Here is a 20,416-nt window from a genome sequence, read left to right as displayed (position 1 = left end):
AAGTTGTAAATAAAAAGGGATTGGATCCTAGACAGTCTAATAACTGTAGAATGCATTGTTACAATCAAGAAACAGAAGTTTAACTTAAAAAATCAGCACAATAAAAGCCAGGAGTATAAATTGTTTTACTGTATATAGGATGCCATCTTCATATATGAAATTAACAATACATAAAAGGCCAGGCATATGAGGTCTAGTTTCTAGTTCTGTCCAAATAAAACAAATTCCTCGCATCTTCAGCAGATAAGGACTTGGGCACGTGTTTCAAAAACTGCTTAACCATTAATGCCAGCAACAGTTCTCCCTGCCCCTTCAAACTATACGGCAAGTGCAACGAGCTAGTCGCTAATGTTGCACGCGACATGTTCAGTATGTTCTGTGGTATCGTATATTGTCTAACACATTTTTACCTGTAGCTTTTTATGTCACTTCTGGATTGCAAGCATTAGTATCTTGGGGGTTACATTTTTTTGATTAGTGTTTGATTTTTTTTTCCCCCATATCAATTTTATATGTTAATAGAAAAATGCTCGAAGTGCCCAATGCATCCTCATTACTCCCCAATCAAAATTGGTTTCTGTTTATCTTTGCATTTTACCTGGGCAGATGTTCAGAATCCTGGGGTGGGGGAAGTATGACTGTTTTCAGGGTGTTTCTGAGGAAGGTAGCAATGCCCCACATTGCTAGAAAGGAACTGCTCATGTGCTGCTGCTAATGCACGAGAACCTCAGATGTGTTCTAGCTTATGACTAAGGTGATCAGTTTGATAGCATTTGATAAAAAATGTTCAACAGATCTCCTCGGAAATTATCTCCCAAAGAACGCCTTTGAAGCTAAGATACTTTTTTAAAAAGCAGCTAAACATTAATTTCCAAATTTTAACAGGATTAAGTCATCTCTAGCTAGCTCTGTTCAGCACACTGTGCCCTTTCCTTCTTGGTTTCTAAGGATATAAGCTTTAGAATAGAAAAATCTGCTCATTTATTCTTGTGAGAGTAGCAACAGCCAGGTAAGTATATGGCTGGTTTTGGATTTCTTTCTCCCTCTCACTGATGTTTGTCTGTGCTGTCACTGCTCTATCAATCAGTCATGTTCATCCTGCTCCCATGTAGGTTTGGGGGTTCCAGGTCTAGCAGTTTTTGCATTTGCTTTTTGCAGTTTAACACTGAGCAGCATGTCACAAAGCCAGGTCAGAGAGTTCTGCTGAACTTGGTTGTTACTGTTACCTCAGTCTCTCTAGGATAACAAAACACTGAGTTCTGTGCAAAATCAATGTATTGCAGTACCTACCCCAGGTCTGAACAAATCATCTACAATAGAACAGTCCCTTAGAAATTTTACAAACTCGGTTTGCCAATTAATAAATGTTGGTTTTATTTTATTTTATTGCTAATGTGCAAAAAATGTATGGTGAAAAACTTTTCAATGGGATCTCTTTAGACATGTTACTCCATTAGTTCTGCTCAACCTTCAGTCCCTGGCCCATTATTAAATGCTACATTTATTTTTGTATAAACTATACTCTTTATATCCCTTAGTTTTTATGAGTTGATAATTTTATTTTGTATATTTCAAACATAGTTGAATATTTTAAGTCCTGTATGTTACACTAAAAATCTTCCAGTGTTCAGCTTCAGAAGAAAATAACAAGGGGTCTATCATAACAGTTAGCAGAGCCACTCTCTTAGACTGTGGCCAACAATCATCCGATCTACTCTAGAGCTTAGCGATCCTTTATTTATTTTGTATACCAGTGTAATCAGAAAAAGTTGCTGAATTTTGTATGTGCATGGTTTTTGCTCACCTTTTTAAAGTGGTGGAATACCAGTCTCAAGTACTGCATTATTTTGTTTAAAATATTCCGATTTCAGTATGCTTACATGTAAAACGTTGGTGTCCAGCTAACATTTTATATATAGGACATTGTCAGTACATGCACGTCGACGGGCTTGTTTAAAGGGCGTAATGAACAGTAAGATCTCGAGCAGTTCATCAAAAAAGAAAAACTGTGAAACTTGAAATCCACATAGGACACTTCACAAGGGTGAAGTAAGCTTTTCTGTTGCACAGGAGAGGCAAATTTAAGGATTACTGTAAAATGAAGTTCTGTCTAATGTTCTTTTTTGAGTACATTTTTTAAATTATAAAACATACAGAGGTAAAAAAACTGTTGCCAAGTATGTTCTGTGTATGTTCTGTGAAAGTACCTACAGCACAGTTGCCTTTTGTTTCATTTATACATGTAAAATTATTGTATAATACAACACCGTTTTGTCCCAACACAACTGTATTTGCCAAGCTTTGTGCATTGAAATATTTTTATTTATTTGGTTTTGAGGCAGTATTAATATATCATAAACATGGCTACTGTTTTATATATTCTAGTTCATCCAATCCATGTATGCTGTAAATGTGCTAGTCTTTAGGATGAAAACCAATAAAGAACTGACAAGAATAACGAATGGTGGCTTACTTTAATGCGGTTGCGGTAAATTAAAATAAACACTTTCAGGTTCCTTGACTTGATATGCTTTATCTCTTGGGAGACTATACTAAGCTAAGTTGTGTATGGAGATATTTTATACAAATACACAAGTCAGGAAGTAGTTACTCCTAAAGCCTGCTAAAGTACAGCTGCTATCAATTTTCTGTAGTTAGGTCAGGCACCATTTTGTCCCACATGCTATACACTCAGCAGGAACAGTTAAACAAAGAAGCAGTATGTGATTTTTTAAATTTTATATATTTTCTCCGTGAGTCTTCTATAAGACCTTCCTGAGCTTCGTTCTGTGTTTTTTCAGTCTTCTGTCCATTAACAGAATTCCTTCTCTGCTGCTGCTTCCCCTGCAGCCAACTCATCCCTCCAGCAGTTTTCGTAGTTATGCTACTTTTCAGTAGCGATAGGTTGTCGTTGTCAATTGTCATTTTGGTTTCAGGTTAAACAAATTTTCTATAATAGTGTAAGAGACAATAATCCAGAGCGTCCCAATTTCTATAAAATATGTAGAACATAAAAATGTAATGCTGCTGTCACTGGATGTTTGAGAACTGCCAAATACAGTTTTACTTGTGTCGTGGTGTAGCCCCAGCCAGCAACTAAGCACCACGCAGCCGCTCGCTCACTCCCCCTACCCCGATGGGATGGGGGAGAGAATCGGAGGAGTAAGAGTGAGAAACACTCCTGGGTTGAGATAAGAACAGTTTAATAATTGAAATAAAGTAAAATAGTGATTATAATAATAACAATATAATAATGATAATAACAATAATAATATACAAAGCAAGTGATGCACAATGCAATTGCTCACCACCCGCCGACCGATACCCAGACAGTTCCCGAGCAGCGATCGCTCCCCCCGGCCAACCCCCCCCAGCTTATATACTGAGCATGATGTCATATGGTATGGATTAGCCCTTTGGTCAGTTTGGATCAACTATTCTGGCTGTGCCCCCTCCCAGTTTCTTGTGCACCTGGCAGAGCATGGGAAGCTGAAAAGTCCTTGACTAGCATACGCAGTACTTAGCAACAACTAAAAACATCAGTGTGTTATCAACATTCTTCTCATCCTAAATCCAGAACACAGCACTATGCCAGCTACTAGGAAGAAAATTAACTCTATCCCAGCCAAAACCAGGACAACTTGCGTGAAAGAGGACTGAGGACCGCAGGTGGGTCTCAGTCAATTAGTTTCTCTAGTTACACAGAAAGAAAATCAGTACCAGAAAAAAAACCCACGCTGCTTTTGTTCAAAATGCAGAAAGACAAGATGCTTGACAGGTGGGAATTCCTAAACTGCAAATGCAAAATACATCTACATACATGTGCGTATATATATACATATCTGTATTTCAAAATTTTTAAATTGGTGTAAAAAAAGTATCTACCAGTGTTCTTCTTAATTTAAAAAGGTAAGGTGTTTAAAAGATGGTCGAAGGTTTAACGTCTTTAAAAGGCATTCTGAGCTATTAAAGAAATTGTCACTTGTTGGAGGCTGATGTACGTGTCACCATAAAGACTGCTCCATTCAAAACCCAAGGTGACCGTGACCCCATGTTGCCTGTGGAACTGTGGCTGTCTGAAGGGCACACGTCCTCTTGACAAAAGAGAGGAAAATTTAATAGATACAACACAAAAAATGCATGAGAGTATAGAAAACCAAGAAGAATACAACAAAAAATAGCAGAACACTTGTTAAACCAGAAAGTCCTCATCAGAAGAAATCGTAGGTGATTTTGCTGACCAAGAGTAAGCTTTTTCAGCATTCTTCAGCTTATGAATTTCTAAATATTTCTAAGACCCGCCCCCCTCAGAAATTCTGTATCTATATATTGTTGCCAACTGCATATGAGTTTGTTTAACATAGCTCTCCCTAATGAATGACCAGACTTTCAGGCTATGAATGGCAAAGCTTAACTCAACAGCAACCTCTGTTTCACATTATTTTAAATGTCAGGCAAACTTTCTGCTCCCAACCAATGAAGTATTTTGCCCATTGCAACTGAGTCCCTTTGGCAGCACGATGGTGACGTGGAGCTGTGTCCTATTTTGTTCAGTAGTGTCCAATGTGATCAGCTGATGGCATGAAAACACAGTTTATAAGAGCCTGGTGTCCCAGCCAAGCATCCCATGTTTTTCTTAAGTCATGCCAGTACTAAGCTATTATGTTATTTGCCAGTCTGGTCCTATAATTTCTGATGCTTTCTGTATTCCACACAGACTTCAGCATCAAGAAGTTCTTATTTTTTGTGGTGGCTATTGTATTTGTGCATATACCCTAAGTATTCTGAATGTGAAGTTCTGCAAATCTGTATTTTACAGATTTTTACAGCACAAGGAACTCACTGTACATCCTCTAATACAATTTATTGTAAAGTTTTGGTCCTTGCAGTCAAAATACTTGAGCTAATGTGCTGTTTAGTACTGACATGTATCATTTTGTACCTAACCCCAAATCACTAGGCTTGTTGACTGTTCCTCAGGGAGCAGGGTGGAGAAGCCTTCCCAGTGTCTCCAACAGTAGTAACCGCAGACTAGACCACTCGGCGTGGAGCCTGTCACTGCCCATCAGGCTTGCTGAACGTTTAATTATTCATAAAGTTGGAAAGTTAAGAGAGATCACAATCACCAATGGTAAAGGCATCATCTGGAATATGAGTGAATTACACTGTGGCTGAAATTGGTGACCTGGGAATGGTTTTGTTTGCTTAGTGCTTCTCCCATCAGGGCCATTAGAAACCTTTTCTGCTGACACCACGCAGGGATACCTGGCAAAAGCCTTTGGGGGGGGGGGGGGGAGGGGGCGTTTGGACATACATCCCAATTGGATGGTGTGGGAAAAAGGGGAGAAGTTTTAGAAAATTCTCAATCTAATTTTAGATGAAAGTTTTAATGATAAGGAATAGGGAACTGGAATATAAAGCAGTTACTTCTCCACATGACCTCCAGATCAGCCCTGATTCTGGTAACTACAATGTGTGCTTAATGGCTTCGGTCTGCTCCTTCACACAAGCTCGTAAAGCTTTTTCAATATGCACATCAAAGCATCAATAAAAATCTTAACTGCTGCCTAGGTTCTCTGCGAGTTGTGCTTACATACCAGTATGATGCAGAGAAGAAATCTGCTCAACTGATTTATATGAAGTCAGGATGGATGCAGCTTATCTATTTATTCACGACTTAATCAGCCAGCGATCAGTGCGTAACGACAGGAGCAACAACAGGGGTAACTGACAAGAACAAAATGATTAACCGGGAGCAAAGACCTTTAAAACCGTACCTCGGTAGTTTCTGCAGCAGGGAAGGCCCGGCAGGCATTTTCCACCTTCCCCCAAAGCCAGGGACGCCCGCAAGCCACGGAAAACTCGTGGGCCCGCGTGTGCGAGCCGGCACACCGCGGCAGGCTTGGGAGCACCGTGAGGTGACGGGAGCCGCCACCCTGCCAGGGGCCTTCCAGCTGCCCCCTCCCCGGCCCGCTCCCGCTCCAGCCACCCCTTCCCACCTACACCAAGCCCCGCCGGGCCCGCACCTCACGGCCCCCCGCCCCCCTTCCCGCCCAACCGCCACCCTCCCGTCGCGCGGCGGCCGGTTAGAACGGGGCGGGAAGGGCGCGCGCCAGCCCCCTGCCCCAACGGCCGCCGCCTGGCAGCCCCGGCGAGCCCCGGGGGCGGCGGCCCGAGGGCGGCGGCTCTGCCCTCACCGGAGCCTTCTCCCGACACCCGCGGGGCAGACCCCCTCCCCCCCCCCCCCCAGTACCAGGGCCGCCGTAAGTCCTCGCCCGAGGAGGCCGAAGCCCGGCGGGGGAGGAAGTTACCTCAAGTGGGACTGGCGGCGGGAGCGAGCCGAGGGCCGGGCCGAAGGGGCCGCGCTGAGGGGGAGGCACAGCCTCGGGCAGGTCGCCGGTGGCGGCCGGTCTGCGGTGCGGTGATAACACCGCTCGGCCGCCGTGGAGGTTGGTAGAGTCAGTGAAGGGACCCGCAGCCGCGGCTGCCGGCTTCCTTTCGGGGAGGACACCAGTGAGGGAGGCCGCTGTGAAAGGTGCAGCTTGGCCGAGCCCTTCGGCCGGGTGTTGTAGAGCCTCCCCTCCCCCCGGTCTTACTCCAAATTATCGTTCCTCGTAAGCAAGGAGTGCTCGTCGGTGTGGACTATCCCCTCTCCACAGTCCGCCGCGTGTCTTTCAGAAACATAGAATCATAGAATTGTTTAGGTTGGAAAAGACCTTTAAAAGACCTTTAAGATCATACAGTCCAACCATTAACCTAACACTACCAACTCCACCACTAAACTATATGTAACGGTATATGTAAATTACTTACATATTCTTCTCAACCGTTTTTAATTGCCCTTTTGAATGTGTCTCATGTTAGTAATGTGGTATTCTTTAATCCAACAGAACTGACAATCCCGTTGTAGTATTTGATAGATCCTGCATTTAAATGAAACTTCCTAAAAATCGTAGTCAGGTAACTGCTTATCTTTTAGTTTTCTATTGCCTTGGCATATCAGTGACTCTTGCAGTTTCCATTTTGAAATAGAGGCAAGTTGACCTTTAGAGTTCATAAAATACTGCAGCAATAAAACATGTTTATGACAGAAAGATAGCTTTTAATAGTTGACTACAAATTGCTTAAACTGTAGCCATGTCTTGAAATACTGCTGTTCGCAAATAGTGCAGATTTGAGAAGACCTGAAAAGCAAGATTGAAATACTTTTCTCTTTTTTTCAGGTATTTCAAGACATTTATTAAATTGCCACTGATTGATGTTGGTATTGGGCAGATGATGGCTCTGGCATCTAACATTGAAGTCCTGGAGATTACCTGCTGTTATAGAAATGCTCTGTTTGAAAATGTATGTAAAAATGCCCTTCATATTACAGGTTTGTGACAAACATGAGGTGATCTAGCCTAGATGCATGAGAGACATCCATCAGGTCTTGAATAGCATTTGTTAGCTATAATAGGGTGCAGTCATTCAATGGTTTTTGTCTTGAGATGCTCTGCAAAGTGCAGGGAAATGAGAACTGTCAGGGGGGAGGGGAAGAGGAAGACACATCAAAGGAAGATGGAAGATTTGTTTGTCCTGCCTTCTTCCCTCATGAGCAAAACAGGAAAATGGCCAATGTTTGTTTTTACTACATGTATATAAATGGGTTCTGTACCGTAATGTGGGCTGACAGCACAAAAAAAGCCACATTTCTTCCTCAGCTGTGTGTGCTGGTTCTGCAGTGAGTTACACATTACAGATTCTGGCTCCGCCGCTGCCATCAGCAAAGCTTTGCAAGAGCCACTTCGACTAAATCTACAAAGGATGCTTGCCACCCACAGCTTGCCTAACTTGTAGGTATCTTTGTTGCCTGATGTGGTGTTGAGCTTTCCGAGGCTTTCTATATTGGGAATTGCTAATGAGGAAGTTTATTGTTATCAGGAAGGCCTGGGCTTCCTTCTCCCACCCCAGTGCTGGGAGAACAGACAGGGCTTTGTACCTCTAGCCTTGCAGGCACAGCCACAGCCTTACCCCAGCTGCATTTGGCACACCCAGTTAAGTAGTACAGCTTGTGGACAAGGGCCTTGTTTGCTGCCTGCACCCTCCACTCTGCAGCCCTGAGGAACTCCGTCACCAGTGTGCGCGGCTCTTCCCCTCCAGATCCTTCTTGCAGCTCCACTGCACCAGCTGTTTGCACGAGATGCTGGAAGCTGAGCTCCTCTTCTTTTTCTCTTCTGTGCCTCTCTCCCTTTCCCCCAGTCATGCTTGGAAGACAACTCCAGAAGCACCAGATGGCTTTTTCGGTGCATGAGTTGTTATCCAGCGTGGCCCTTTCCAGTAAGCGGTGAAGTGCTGCTGGTTTAGGTTGTGGGAACTCGGTGGGGATTTTACTGAGTAGAGAGATAAGAAAGTGATTTCTCATCTCGCCAGGAGGGGTTGTCGCTAAGGCAGGCAGGCCGAGTGCCATAGGGTATTTCCAGCTGAAAACTGTTTCCTGGAGTGAACTTAACCTAGGTTAGCTACCTGTTTTTCACTGTTCGGGGTGAGCGCAAGAAGCAGCCTCTTGTTTGTAATTTCATGGCCCAAATGTTCCCCGTGTACAGGGTTCTCGCAGTTAGGCTTACATTTTGTGAGTGGTGCCGTCCTGCTGGTGTTTTGGCTGCTCTGGGAACACGCATGCTGGTGGGGCACTGCAGGGGCCAGAGAAACACTCATTTTCTGGGTTCTGCTTGGGCTTGGGCAGGCACAGAAGTAGTTCTAGGCGTCTTGAGAATTACTTAATTAAACAGGCAGTTATTAGGTAAGATTGGGCAGCCAGCTAGATTCGAGGCTTACCAAGCTAAATTAGGAACCTCAAAACATCTGCACTTGGTCATAGGAAAAACCAGCCCAGCTTCATGTCCTGACTTTGACAATGGCTTCTGCCTTTTAACTGTGAACAGACAGAATAAACATAGCGTGGGATTTCCAAGTGTATTTGTACAATTTTTTTACGACTTGCATTTTCATGTCTGTGTCAGAAGTTTTAGCTCTGAATCGAATTATATAGTGCCATTATGGTGCTTGCCATTGTGTCACGTCATGTCTACTCGCCCTTCTCTGGGTAGTCTTTATTTCTTTTTGGGCTCTCATCGTTTGAGTCCTCCGAGAATGAGGATTATGGGTTTTATGCAGGTTTGTGCATGGAGTGCTGAATTAACCTATAATATGACTTTGTCTTTATGGTGGATGTAGTTAACCAGAAAATTGATGGCTTGTCAGTAAACTGTAGCTGGTTGTTTTTTTTTTTTCATTTTACTGATACATTCCTGTCTACTGTCAGACTATGGATCTAGGTAGACAGTAATCCGATCATTATTCTTGTTTTCATATTGTAAAGCAAGATTGATAGTTATTTAAAGAATACAGAGCTGTTGAATAGTGTTCCTAAAAAAGTGGGCAGCTTTTCCAAGGAAGGAAAACTGTTGAACTCATGGTAGTTTCAAAAGACTGAGGAGTCGACTGCTGTTCTGATCCCACCACTTACTTACTCTACCAACCTGATGCAGCCCTAAGCCTGCACTTGCAGGGATTGAGAACGAGCATGTGAGGGCACGCAGGGGCCGTTCAGGGTCATCCACAGTGTTAGCACTGGAGTGCCACTTCGGCATCTCGCAGGTGCAGGGCACTGTGTTGATGCTGTCGGTTGGTTGTTGAAGAGCTAAGCCTGGAGTCAGGGCTAAAGCCGTGTAGAAAAGTGGTACTTAGAAGGGCAGAAGCTTTGAAGGCGCTTAAACCTAGGGTGGTTTTTGCTTTAAAACATTTGGTCTTTAATCAATATTTCTTCATTAATCTTGATATATAAGCGACCTATGGTACCTGTGTTCTTTATGGACGAGGCATGAGGTGCTTTTGGATTTCAGGAAGAAAGGCACGGCAGCAAATAGTGTAATAACATTGCCAATTTGATAAGAGAGAATAAAAAGAGGAATATAGATAGCAAGTAAATCTCATGTCCTGTCAGGTGCTGGGACCCCTGCTTTCATGCAGCATCGAACAGACCCCAGATGCATTTCCACGGCAGGCTGCACAGATCCCGGCCCTGGGGAGGTTCGGTCCCCTCCTGCACCATGGTGCCTTTTGTCTTGCATAAGGAACAAACCCATCTGTGTCCTCCTGACAGGTAGGAGTGTCCTGTCCTTTGTTTCATCATGTTCACCAGAGCACAGCACCGGGAAGCACAGGACATTCCAGCATGTCCCCTTATGGCGCTGTGTATGTAGGGTTATACAGCGGTTACTCATGCTAACCTATGGGCTTCTAAAGCCTGAAGTAGGAGGCCCAGCAGCGTAGGCATGGCTTGTCCAAGGTCACTAACTCCTCGAATATGTCTTCTGCAAGTCTCCCGATACAACCTGGAAGAGAGCAGGGCTGTGGCAGGGCTTTGATATTGAAACTAATTAGTGGGACAGAATAAACAATAAGAACTGAAATACTCAGAAGGGAGAGAATGCAGAGTCCTGGAAAAAAGCTCAGCAAAGGTCTTTCACAAGAATTAATTGGACTGAAAGATGGGGCAGGCGGGGGGCAGGGAGCAGAAACCAATGTGTTGGGAATTTGAACAAAAATACAGAATAACTGCATAAAATTCCTCAAGTAGGGGTGTAGAAATGAGTTGTAAAAGTTCTGTGCGACTTGGAGGAGCTGACTTTCTTGAACATGTACAGAACATCACAGGTTAAAAGTGGAAATAATTTTGTTTGGTGAGTAGATACAGAAGTAGATACTGAAAGCATGTAGAAGGAGAAAGAAAGACAAGTAGTTCATTTGTAGATAGTTTGATGGAAGAAATATTAAAATAAATATAGGAAGTGAACAGTTTGATTGCATTAGGCTTGTCTGGCATGTTGTGATACTATGCGTGAAGAGAAGTAAAAGCCTTTTATAGTCATATAGACTAACAGGGTGCCCCGATTTGTGGACTTTTACCACTGAACTGCAAGAACTTCCCATTTCCTCTTGGTTTAGGATTTTTGGCACATTACTGTTGAGGAATGATAGCTGTATAGAGTGGTGGTGGGGAAAGTAGTGTTAATTTTCTCAGCGGACAATGTACAACTCATTAAAGCAAAATGCTACTAGTATAGCTGAGATTTTTTTTCAAGGTTTCAGGAAAAAATCATAAAGGAAATTTTAAGGCCAGCTGATGCTGCTGTGATGACCTGAATGCTGTTTGTAGCCACAGAGGGGTGCTGTTTGTCTAAGTAGTAGGACTCTTCACTGTGCAGAGAGAGGATATTGCATTACTCAAATTTATTGAGTTAGGGGAAGTGTTTTCCAGTTTCCTGATTTAATCAGAATTCCTGCAAGTGTACCGGGATTTTTTTTCCCCATGGGTTAATATTGCTGTATAGATCAAATCAGTGGCTTTTCATAAGGAGACTCTATTTGAAAACAAAGCCAGCACAGTCAAATACTGTGCATTTTCTGAAGCTCTCTGGTGCTGAACCTGCTGATTTCAGCAATACTCAGTTTCTACTGTTCTAATAACTACATCATATAGATTTTTGCATGCAGTTGATCAATATAAGGGCACTAAGTCAGTATGCAGTGTGCCTTATTCTCATTCCGCATACCTGGAACCCTGGGTTCAACTCATGGCCAGTGACCGTGTTCCACATTTGCACAGCTGAGATTAAGCTCTGCATAACAGTGAGACATTCTGTGTGCCGCTTGTGGTAGCACGGACATTTGCTTTCTGTTTGAGCTGTGATGACTTACCCTTTTGAGGCATTTCTTTAGCCTGTTGAGTTCAGCTGCTTCAAAGACAGGAACCCTCTTTTATCCCGCCTTTCCTCCCTCCCTTCCTCACACGTACATGAAATCTGAATTTGTCACTAGCTTTCTGAATGTAGTTAAACTGTTTTATTCCTTCTGTCTTCCCCCCCAATGTTTCAAAGTAGTAAGATACTCCATTCTGCCATGGCCTTTGCTTGGTTTAACTGAAGCGTTAAGGCATTACTGATGTTTTCTTAAGCTGTGTTCGTTTTTACATTGCACCCCTCCCTTAAATTAGAGGACAAGTCTTCGGCCGCAGAATAGAATTTGACAGGCAGGTAAATGTGAGCAAGGTTTGGCATAGACCTGCATCAGAAGCTCATAGGAAGAAACTTCTGTGTTGCTGGGTTGCAATGAGACATAAGTGAATATTCCTTGAAATTACTGTTGTCCAAAAAGCTTCCTAGTTTATACAGCACAACAGGAATTTCCCTGCAAGCCGTAAGCTGACTCATACACCTTTAATGTAGAATGGTGCGTAGTTTTTAGGAACTTCATTCTTCATTGCCAAACTCTCCAATGTTGGCAGGATTTTGCTGGTAACTAACTTGACTGCTAAGGACAGGCTATGCCAGGAGGATGTAAAGCTAACAGGGCTAAAAGTCCTTTCCCCTTCCAGAAAGCCAACAACAGCTAGTGAAGGAGCATACCAGGAGCATTTTAGTCTCTCATCTGATTCCAGCTTTTGTTTCCCTCTTGAGAGGCAGTGAGCCAGCCTCCCTAGCTTCTGTTGTCTTCTATATTGCCATAAAACAGGTTAATGCCATCTCTCCAGTGAGTGTTGTTTTCCCTGAAAATAACTCCAGAATGGGCCAGTGAGTGATACTGGGTGAGGCAGAAGCCGCTCCAGGTGCTTGCTTTCCTGGTACACTTGCTTCCCAGCAAGTTCTGTGTAAGTAAGGCAAAACACCACAAGTGACTTCATCCTCCTATGGACACAACCAAAAAAACGCCCAGACAACTTTCCAGAATAGGTCCCCCCCACCCCCCCCCACCTTGGGAATATTTTATTAACCCCAGAATTATAAAATGGACAGCCTGTACCTTCTTCCTAGAGGTATCTCCCCCCCCCCCCCCCCCCCCCCCCCCCCCCAGCCAATACCTTTTGTCTCTTGTAGGATGCCAGACTCCAGATGCCCCATCTTGTTTAGGGCAAGTCATGGAACTGCGATTTTTCACAGCTTGCAAGAGAGTCCAGCTCAGACTCCAGGGCAGTCTGCTTCACGTCCTGTAAGTACTTGCTGGGATGTATCCCATGCAAATCCTGTTATCGCAGTGCTAGAATGTCCCACTCGCTTCCCACTGCCACTCATGGGCTACTTGAGTGTTTTCTTGCAAAACTTCAGGAAGGACTGAGCATACCCCCCCCAACACCACCACCCCCCCCACCCCCCCCCCCCAAAAAAAAATCCCACATTATCCAGTGTTAATGACACTCTGACACAAACATTTGCTTCACACTAGGCAGATAGAGAGTGAAGTCAGGTCTCAGATACAGGGTGCTTCCTGAAGGACCACTTCTAGGTGGTCCTAGCTTGGGGGGAAAAAAACCAACAAACCCTTAAGGGGGTTTCCTTAGGAAGTGGCCGTAATAGCTTTCTTGACATTTCCCTCCACTTTGTGCATTTCTCTTGGTGCAATGTGATCTGCTGGTCAAGATCGACAGAGCCCAGTGATGGTTTTGGATATGAGCAGCTACCTTTACACAGTTCTGTTTTTTTCAGGACAGTCCTCATATCCCAGCAAATAGAGTGATATTAGGGGTTTCATTGCCTCTTAACACTCTCAATTTTTTAGTCCCCCAGAGTTTAGGCTAGCGCCTCATTATATTTTCTCTGTCTCCTGCAGATGCTTGTGGCTTTGCTTTCTAGTTGTTTGATTTCTTCTTTGCTGTATATTTAAAAAAAAAAAGTCACGCTCCATTCGCTGCTGGATCACACAGCATCTAAGTAGCAAAGTAGTAGTAATTATAGCTAGTAGTTGCATTCAGAGGGCTGCTGAAAAGCATGCTGATCCCATCATCCTGAAGACTGCTTTAGTATTGATGTGAATAAAGCACTGGTTGAACATCAAGTCCATCCTTGACAGGCATTAGATGAAAACAGGTACTGGGCAAAAGACTCAGTTTTGAAGCAGAACTTGTTTAAAATGAGGTGACAGAATGCTCTTCCAGTTGCAGCAATTGTACAGTAGAAGCTGGGTTACTTCCAATCCCAGCGCATGGCTCTCTTCTAATGAGCTGACTCATCGGGAGCTGAAGTCGACATTGTTTCATGAGGCCAAAACACTGAAGCTCAGAAAACTTGCTCATAATTACAGGTTGGGAAAACAGACAAGGCAAAGTCAAAGCTATATTTAGTGTAAAACATCACTCCAGGTGAAACAGTTGCAGTGAAAGATAGCTTCTTACCCCATGAAGGTGAACACTTGTGCACCTTTCATTTTACCTCTCACTGGGTCAGGCAGGCAGTTCATGATCAGCTAGAGCCCAGTGGACAATGTCAGTATGATCCGACCATGATGGTCCAGTGTTGAAAAATCTGCTCTTTACTCACATTCTGCATCCTACATCATCCTAGAATTTTCCCCAGCTGGGTACTTGTCTCGCAGGGCAGTGGCCAAGCTTTGGCACGTACAGCTGCTGACAGAGCTGTGGCCAGGGCTAGGCCCAGACCTGTTCTTTGGTACGTTCATTCATTCCAAGTGTCTGTATCTGTGAAATAAACACTAACTGTCCTTTGACTGGAATTTTATATCCTGTTCTGATATGGCCTTACACTTAACCAAAATCTCTAATACCTTTCAAGAGCTTTTTGATGCTAATTAAACTGGTTTCACATGTTAGGGCCATGCTTACCTACTTCAGGCTTTCTGATTTTAAGAACAGCCCGGAAACTTTTCAGGCTTTTAAAGTCTATCTGTAGTTGGCAGAAGAGAACTGCCCTTTTGGAGTACCAAAACAATTATCAAAATTAACAGTCATTATTTCTCTTCCTTGCTGGGAACATTGTATTCCCCATAGCTTCCAGGTCTGGAAGAGAAGACCTGACTCATGATAGCTTGGCCCTGATGCTGCTCTGAAGAAATGTTTTTAAATTATCAGAAGGGCTGTGAGCTCCCTGGTTTCCAGGGTAGCCTGACTTCCAAGTGCTTTAAGCTGTTTTTTCCTCTGGTCTTTTTACTAGAGATGGAACTTCCCTCATGGTCTGAGCTTCAGTCTTGTTCATTCTGCTTTTGAAAACACAGTCCAACCTTGCTTCTGAGCTTTTGACCTTACTTCTCCCCATGTTATCTGAAACTGTCCTTCCAGCAGGCTGCAACATTTTCAACCCCATCTAGATTTTTTATAGAAGACTTGACATGTGCTTTGCCAAAACCTCATGTTGTTTTATTTTTACCTCATTATAAGAGGTCTGTCTTCTCTATTATTCTGTGGTGTCTGTGGATGCTTCTGGCTCATCACACTCCACCCCCCCCAATTTTCAGCAATTTAAAAAATGTTTTCAATGCATGTAAAGAGTGACTATACCATAAAAGCTGTCAGGTAGACACCTCAGGGAGAAGGCAGCAAAATCTGTGTTATACATGTACTTACCATACACAGAAATACCTAACTTTAGAAATACCTAACTTTTGCCCAGATTTTATTTCACCTAAATTCTGTAAATTACAGTTAGGACTTCATTTTAAGGCAGCTCTTTTGCTTTCTTTAACTAGGCAGAACAGAGTGAAGGTGGTCTCCAAAATAACCTTTGAGTAGAGGGAGGAAAGATAGGACACTTAGAAGTAAGAAGTCTTCAGGCCTAGGACATTTTCCTTATAAATTTGGGGAGAAGAACATGCTTTCTCCTCTCTGAGGAAACTGAAAACTGTGTGTCAGAGATCTTGATAGTTCAGGTTGTTTCACCCCTGGAACTAAAGTTATTTAATTATATTTTTTGGGAAAAAAAGTCTAAATTACTTATGTGTTGCCTTGTCTTGTTCAAAGGGAAATGTTTTTAAAGCAGAAAATTTTTCCTGCCCTCACCACTTCTTAAACCACTGAGGACTATTATTATCTCAGAATTCATTTCTGCTTCTATCCTTCATGGAATCAATTCTAATATAAACACCTGCTGGGAAAAAAAGAGATGGCACATTAACTTAAGCAGCTTCTTTCACCTTGAAGTTACTGCTAGTTATCTTCCCAATTTCCACGTATGGAGAAGCAGGCCCTGGCACGTCAGTAGCTTAACTACTTATTCTTTATTTTGCATGCAGTGAGAGACTTGATGGCCCAGTTACTCAGAAATTGCATACAAATCCAAGTTGAACATTTCATGACCTTGCGTGGTTCTAGAAATACCCAAATTTTAAGAACAAAGGAGTTCCAGCAAGTTCCCATTTCAGAGATCTGTATCTTCAAGCTTCTGCTGGTGGCAGCAAGAAAACAGCAATCTGACACATACAATATTCCTTGTAGCATAAAGGTTTTAACTAAAATATAGAGTTGGTACCCTTTTAAGGGATGGATTCTGATAAAAATCTGCTGCTGTAAATTGTAAGCAGTGCCACTGAGTCATAAGCAAATTTACATTGCTAGTGTCTGTAATGCTTTCTTGTATGGAAGGGTTCATTTTTACCTGGCCTTAGCTCAGATGAATATATGTAGTCACTGGGGCTTGCCGTGCTGTTAATGAAGGGAAACAGGCACCTTAAAGGGACAGACAAATCGTATCTAAAAATAGTAAAAGTTCTTGTTCAGACCTATACAAGAACAGCATTACAAAGGTATGGGCATAGCATAAACAGCAGCAGCTGCTACTATGCCCAATACTTGGAAACTTAAACAGTGTAGACATCTTTCCAGCATTTTGCTATCCAGCAAATTTTTGAGTGGGTGGCACTGTGTAACCCTGAAAACAATTTCGAATTCTCTACTGCTATACAAACCCACGCTGTTGAGAAGCCAGGTTTCATCTGCAGTGAAGTTTCTGTTCATATAGGCACTATGAGCCTGAAGGCTACCACTGCCAAGTGGATTCATGCACGCACAAGTTCAGAAAATACCAGGAGAACAGAATTACAGCACACAGATCTTGAAAAAAAGCAGTATTTATTTTAAAGTACAACCCAAAGTTGTATCCATAAGAAATGCACAAGGTATCTTGTTTCTTCCACAAGTCTTGGCTGCGTGCATTTCGGTTCAACTTAAAAATGCATTCAGGTTTACAAATGTACAAACACCACAGACCGTGTATTACAGTCTCAACAGAATGCTGTTACATTCAGCCATTTTGCTCTTAAGGTTTTGTGTTGGTTTTGTTGTTGTTGTGTTTTTTTTTTTTTTAAACATTCTTAGAACCTGTGTTAACAAAGACAGCCTTATTTTAAAAAAATACTCTGCATTTTAGCACAAAGTGCCTTTTGACTTTAAATTAGAACTTGGAGGATAATACTGGAAAAAATTTAAAAACCCAAACCAGTACTTTTCATAGAAGTATTGCATGCCAGGACCACTTATTTTATAGTTCAAATTGTTTCCTAAATAAAGATGGCAGATGTCAAAATATGAAACCAGTGAAATTGTTCAGATTTACAGGCTTCAGCTGTAGTTGGGATTTGTGACCACACCCAGGCTTTTTCAAGCTTATCTGCAATCTCACACTACCATATTGCAGGACAGACTTTAAAAAGGAGCAAGTGATGAAAGCATGACTGGCAGGGGGGAGGGGGGGAGCAATGACCAGCAACAGCCTGAAAATGATGTTTCAAAAATTTGCATTCAGAATTGCATCATGACCTGGATAAGAGTTCTTTCCTTTTGCTTAACTTCAGTTTTCATGAGGATAGTGTGAATTAGACCAAGGATCTGAACTTCTTCTTCCAATTGTTGGGCTCCAAATTCTCCAAGGATTGTAGGTCTGTCCCATGTCTTCAGCAGGATTGGCAACGGTGGCAGCAGCGGGTGGAGGAGCAGCAGCGGAGGAGTTTTCACTACCCATGAGATCAATGCCTGACAACGCGTTTGTTGGAGTGGTGAAGGGAAGGCCACTGTTGAGATTACTTGACCAAATGGAACTGCTGAACGGAGTGGTGGACCACAGGCCGCTTGGGTTGCCAAGGATCGACTGCAGTAAAGACAGAGCCAGGTAAGTAGCAGTTTGGTAACCTCCATTTTTACCTTGTTTACAGCACCCCTGAAAGAAAAGTATCTAAGCAGCAGCAAGCCTGCTGTGGAACCCCTTCCCTCTTCACTGCAACATGGAGTTTTGAACTCCCTTTACTAGAGCTTGCCCAGAGGAACCACACTACTAACGGTCACCAAATGTGTCTGGTAACTGAATGGGCTGCAGAGTGCAGTTACAGTACAGGCTTTTAAGCCATTTTCATTTGAGCTTATACATCCCCATACCATTACTAATTTAAGCACTACTAGTAGTCAAGCTTTTAACACACAAGGGCCAAAAGGCTCAAGCTTAATTAAACTAGTTACAATGAGGTAGATAAATATGGTTCAGGTCTCGAAAAACCCACAAAACTCAAGTTGTAATGGAAGGTAGCAATGAAATCTATTCCTTGATCTTTTTTTGGTTGTTTGCCAACTTACCTCCTTGTATTCAGACATATCTGTTATAAATTGTACATTTTGGATGAACCTACCTGTGTTCAGCCCCACTGTACCTCCCCACATTCCCAGTATATACTTTTTCCCCCATCCAAAATTTCTCCAGAAGGGAGAGGGGACTGGAGAACTGGCCATTTGTCATGGAGTTCCAGTAAGTCTGTCCTGGCTCAAGACATCTGGAAGTCTCTGACAAATGGTCATGGTGCAGATGCAGGTGTGCTGCAACATGTCACAAATGCATTTAGGATGCATAGGACAGGTACAGCAAGCCTAGAGAACACATGCAGAAAGGAAGATGGCCCAGGTTTTGTCAGCTGTTTTATTAAAGCCCAAACAGTAGCAAGCAACAAGCAGAGGAATCTAACCCATGGTGTGGTGGAAAGTGATACCCGGAAGCAGCCCAAGATGGAGATGAGAAAGGTTAGCATAACTTTCATGCTAATATTAGCACAGAACCTGCTACATGTAGGCTTCACGCACTACATACCTCAGTGCCAATAGATTTAACGTACATATGCTGTAAATTCAATTTGCAAATATACAGTAAACTTGATACATTGAAAAAGGCAGTGGACTTGTTGAGTATGTGCTATAAGGTACAAACATCCTTATGTTTGGATTTACTGGGTGGAGAAAGGGCATCCCTTCCCAAGATCTCAGCCCTCAGAGAATGCACACTAAAGGTTAACCAGTATCAGTGTACTCTGCATCTGAAGATTAAAGTAAAAATCCCTTTAGAAAAGTAAGCAAGGTAAACTCTTAAAACGTCTTCATGTCAGGTTTTTATTTTCTCCCCTGGAATGAAGACATGCTCAGTCTAATCATACCTGAAACTGGCTGGACACTAACACATGACCAAAGGGTCCTCAAAGAATGCGATAGCAAGGGTCAGACAGGAGTTTTGAGCACACTGAGGGGCTAACTGGGCCGATGTCATGAGGACTCTCTAGTGTCACTGAGAAGTTGAGCCAAACTAGGGTCACAGTTCATTACTGTTATATAACTAAATGGTTCTATTTAAGCTCTAAAGCATTAGACTACTAAGCCTACAGCAGGAAACACTCATTCTGCTGCTCAGCCACCAACCCTAACACACTAAAAGTCCACCCTATTTCCTCCTGTGGGCAAGAGCCAGGAACTATTCCTATGTGTCCCAAAAGCATTTGGGAGAGCCTGGTAGAAAGGCAATTGCTCATAAAGTAGAAGCAACCAGGAAAGGAGTGGCAGAGAAGAGTACCTTAGATGAGACTGCTGCTCCCTTTCAAGGCTGGTGGAAGGAGGTAGAAAGTGGCTGTCAGACAGAACTACATGCAGGGAAATGGAGGAGAGAGGAGTGAGGGACTGTGGTTATAACGAAACTGGGGAAGAAGTACCAGCAATGCAGCAAGGCCTGAGTGGAGATGGGACCCATCAAGTCAAATGCTATTTAGTACAGAAGCACAGTTATACATAAATGGGAAAGCAAGAGGAATAAGGAAAGGGAATGATCAAAATCAACCCCCCAGAAGCCTTCCTAGAAAAGAGGGTAACACAGAAGCTGCTATGTAAGTGCTGTCTGCAAGAACAGCTTTGGCTCTTGTGCCAGACAGGAGAAAAGGACAGGGCCCTGGCCTGCTACCTGCTCTCTTATCTAGCACTTAGAGCAAGGAGGTTCAGTGGCAGGAATAGCCAAGTTTTCCTGTTCTGGCTCACCATAAGCACTTGAAAAAAAGTCACTATCATTAAAAACGCTTTGAACATTTCAGCCTGTTTGCTGCTGCTTGTTTATTAAGTGATCTTCTCCTTGAATAAGCTCATAAAATGCTGCTCCCCCCCCAATCAAAATATTTAAAGGGAGAGACTGAATTCTTTTATACCATTTGTCTGGCTTCCCTCTCGATGCTTCCTGAAGCACACTTACAGGTATTTTTCAGAAGCGGCCAGGAAATAGGTTAGGAGCTAGAGAGATTGTTCTGGTTGTCCTCAATCCTTCCTTCTATCAAATGCTGAGAAATCTGCCCTCCATGTGAC

General features: G+C 43.0%; 1 protein-coding gene across 3 annotated transcripts in view; it reads right to left on the bottom strand.

Moving 5' to 3' along the window:
- Positions 1 to 17,575: 17,575 nt before the first annotated feature.
- The window catches only part of TMEM131 (transmembrane protein 131), a 102,137-nt gene continuing 99,296 nt past the window's right edge, over positions 17,576 to 20,416 (bottom strand). For all 3 annotated transcript variants that reach the window (XM_075711160.1, XM_075711173.1, XM_075711166.1), the window contains one exon: positions 17,576 to 17,909. In XM_075711160.1, coding sequence (XP_075567275.1) covers positions 17,613 to 17,909 — 297 coding nt within the window. In that variant the 3' untranslated portion in view covers positions 17,576 to 17,612. The remainder of the gene's footprint in view (positions 17,910 to 20,416) is intronic.

Source organism: Pelecanus crispus, chromosome 1 (assembly GCF_030463565.1).
Source record: "Pelecanus crispus isolate bPelCri1 chromosome 1, bPelCri1.pri, whole genome shotgun sequence".
NCBI classification, from domain to species: domain Eukaryota; kingdom Metazoa; phylum Chordata; class Aves; order Pelecaniformes; family Pelecanidae; genus Pelecanus; species Pelecanus crispus.
Note: the sequence above shows the minus strand (reverse complement) of the source record. Positions and strands in the feature narration are given on the sequence as shown.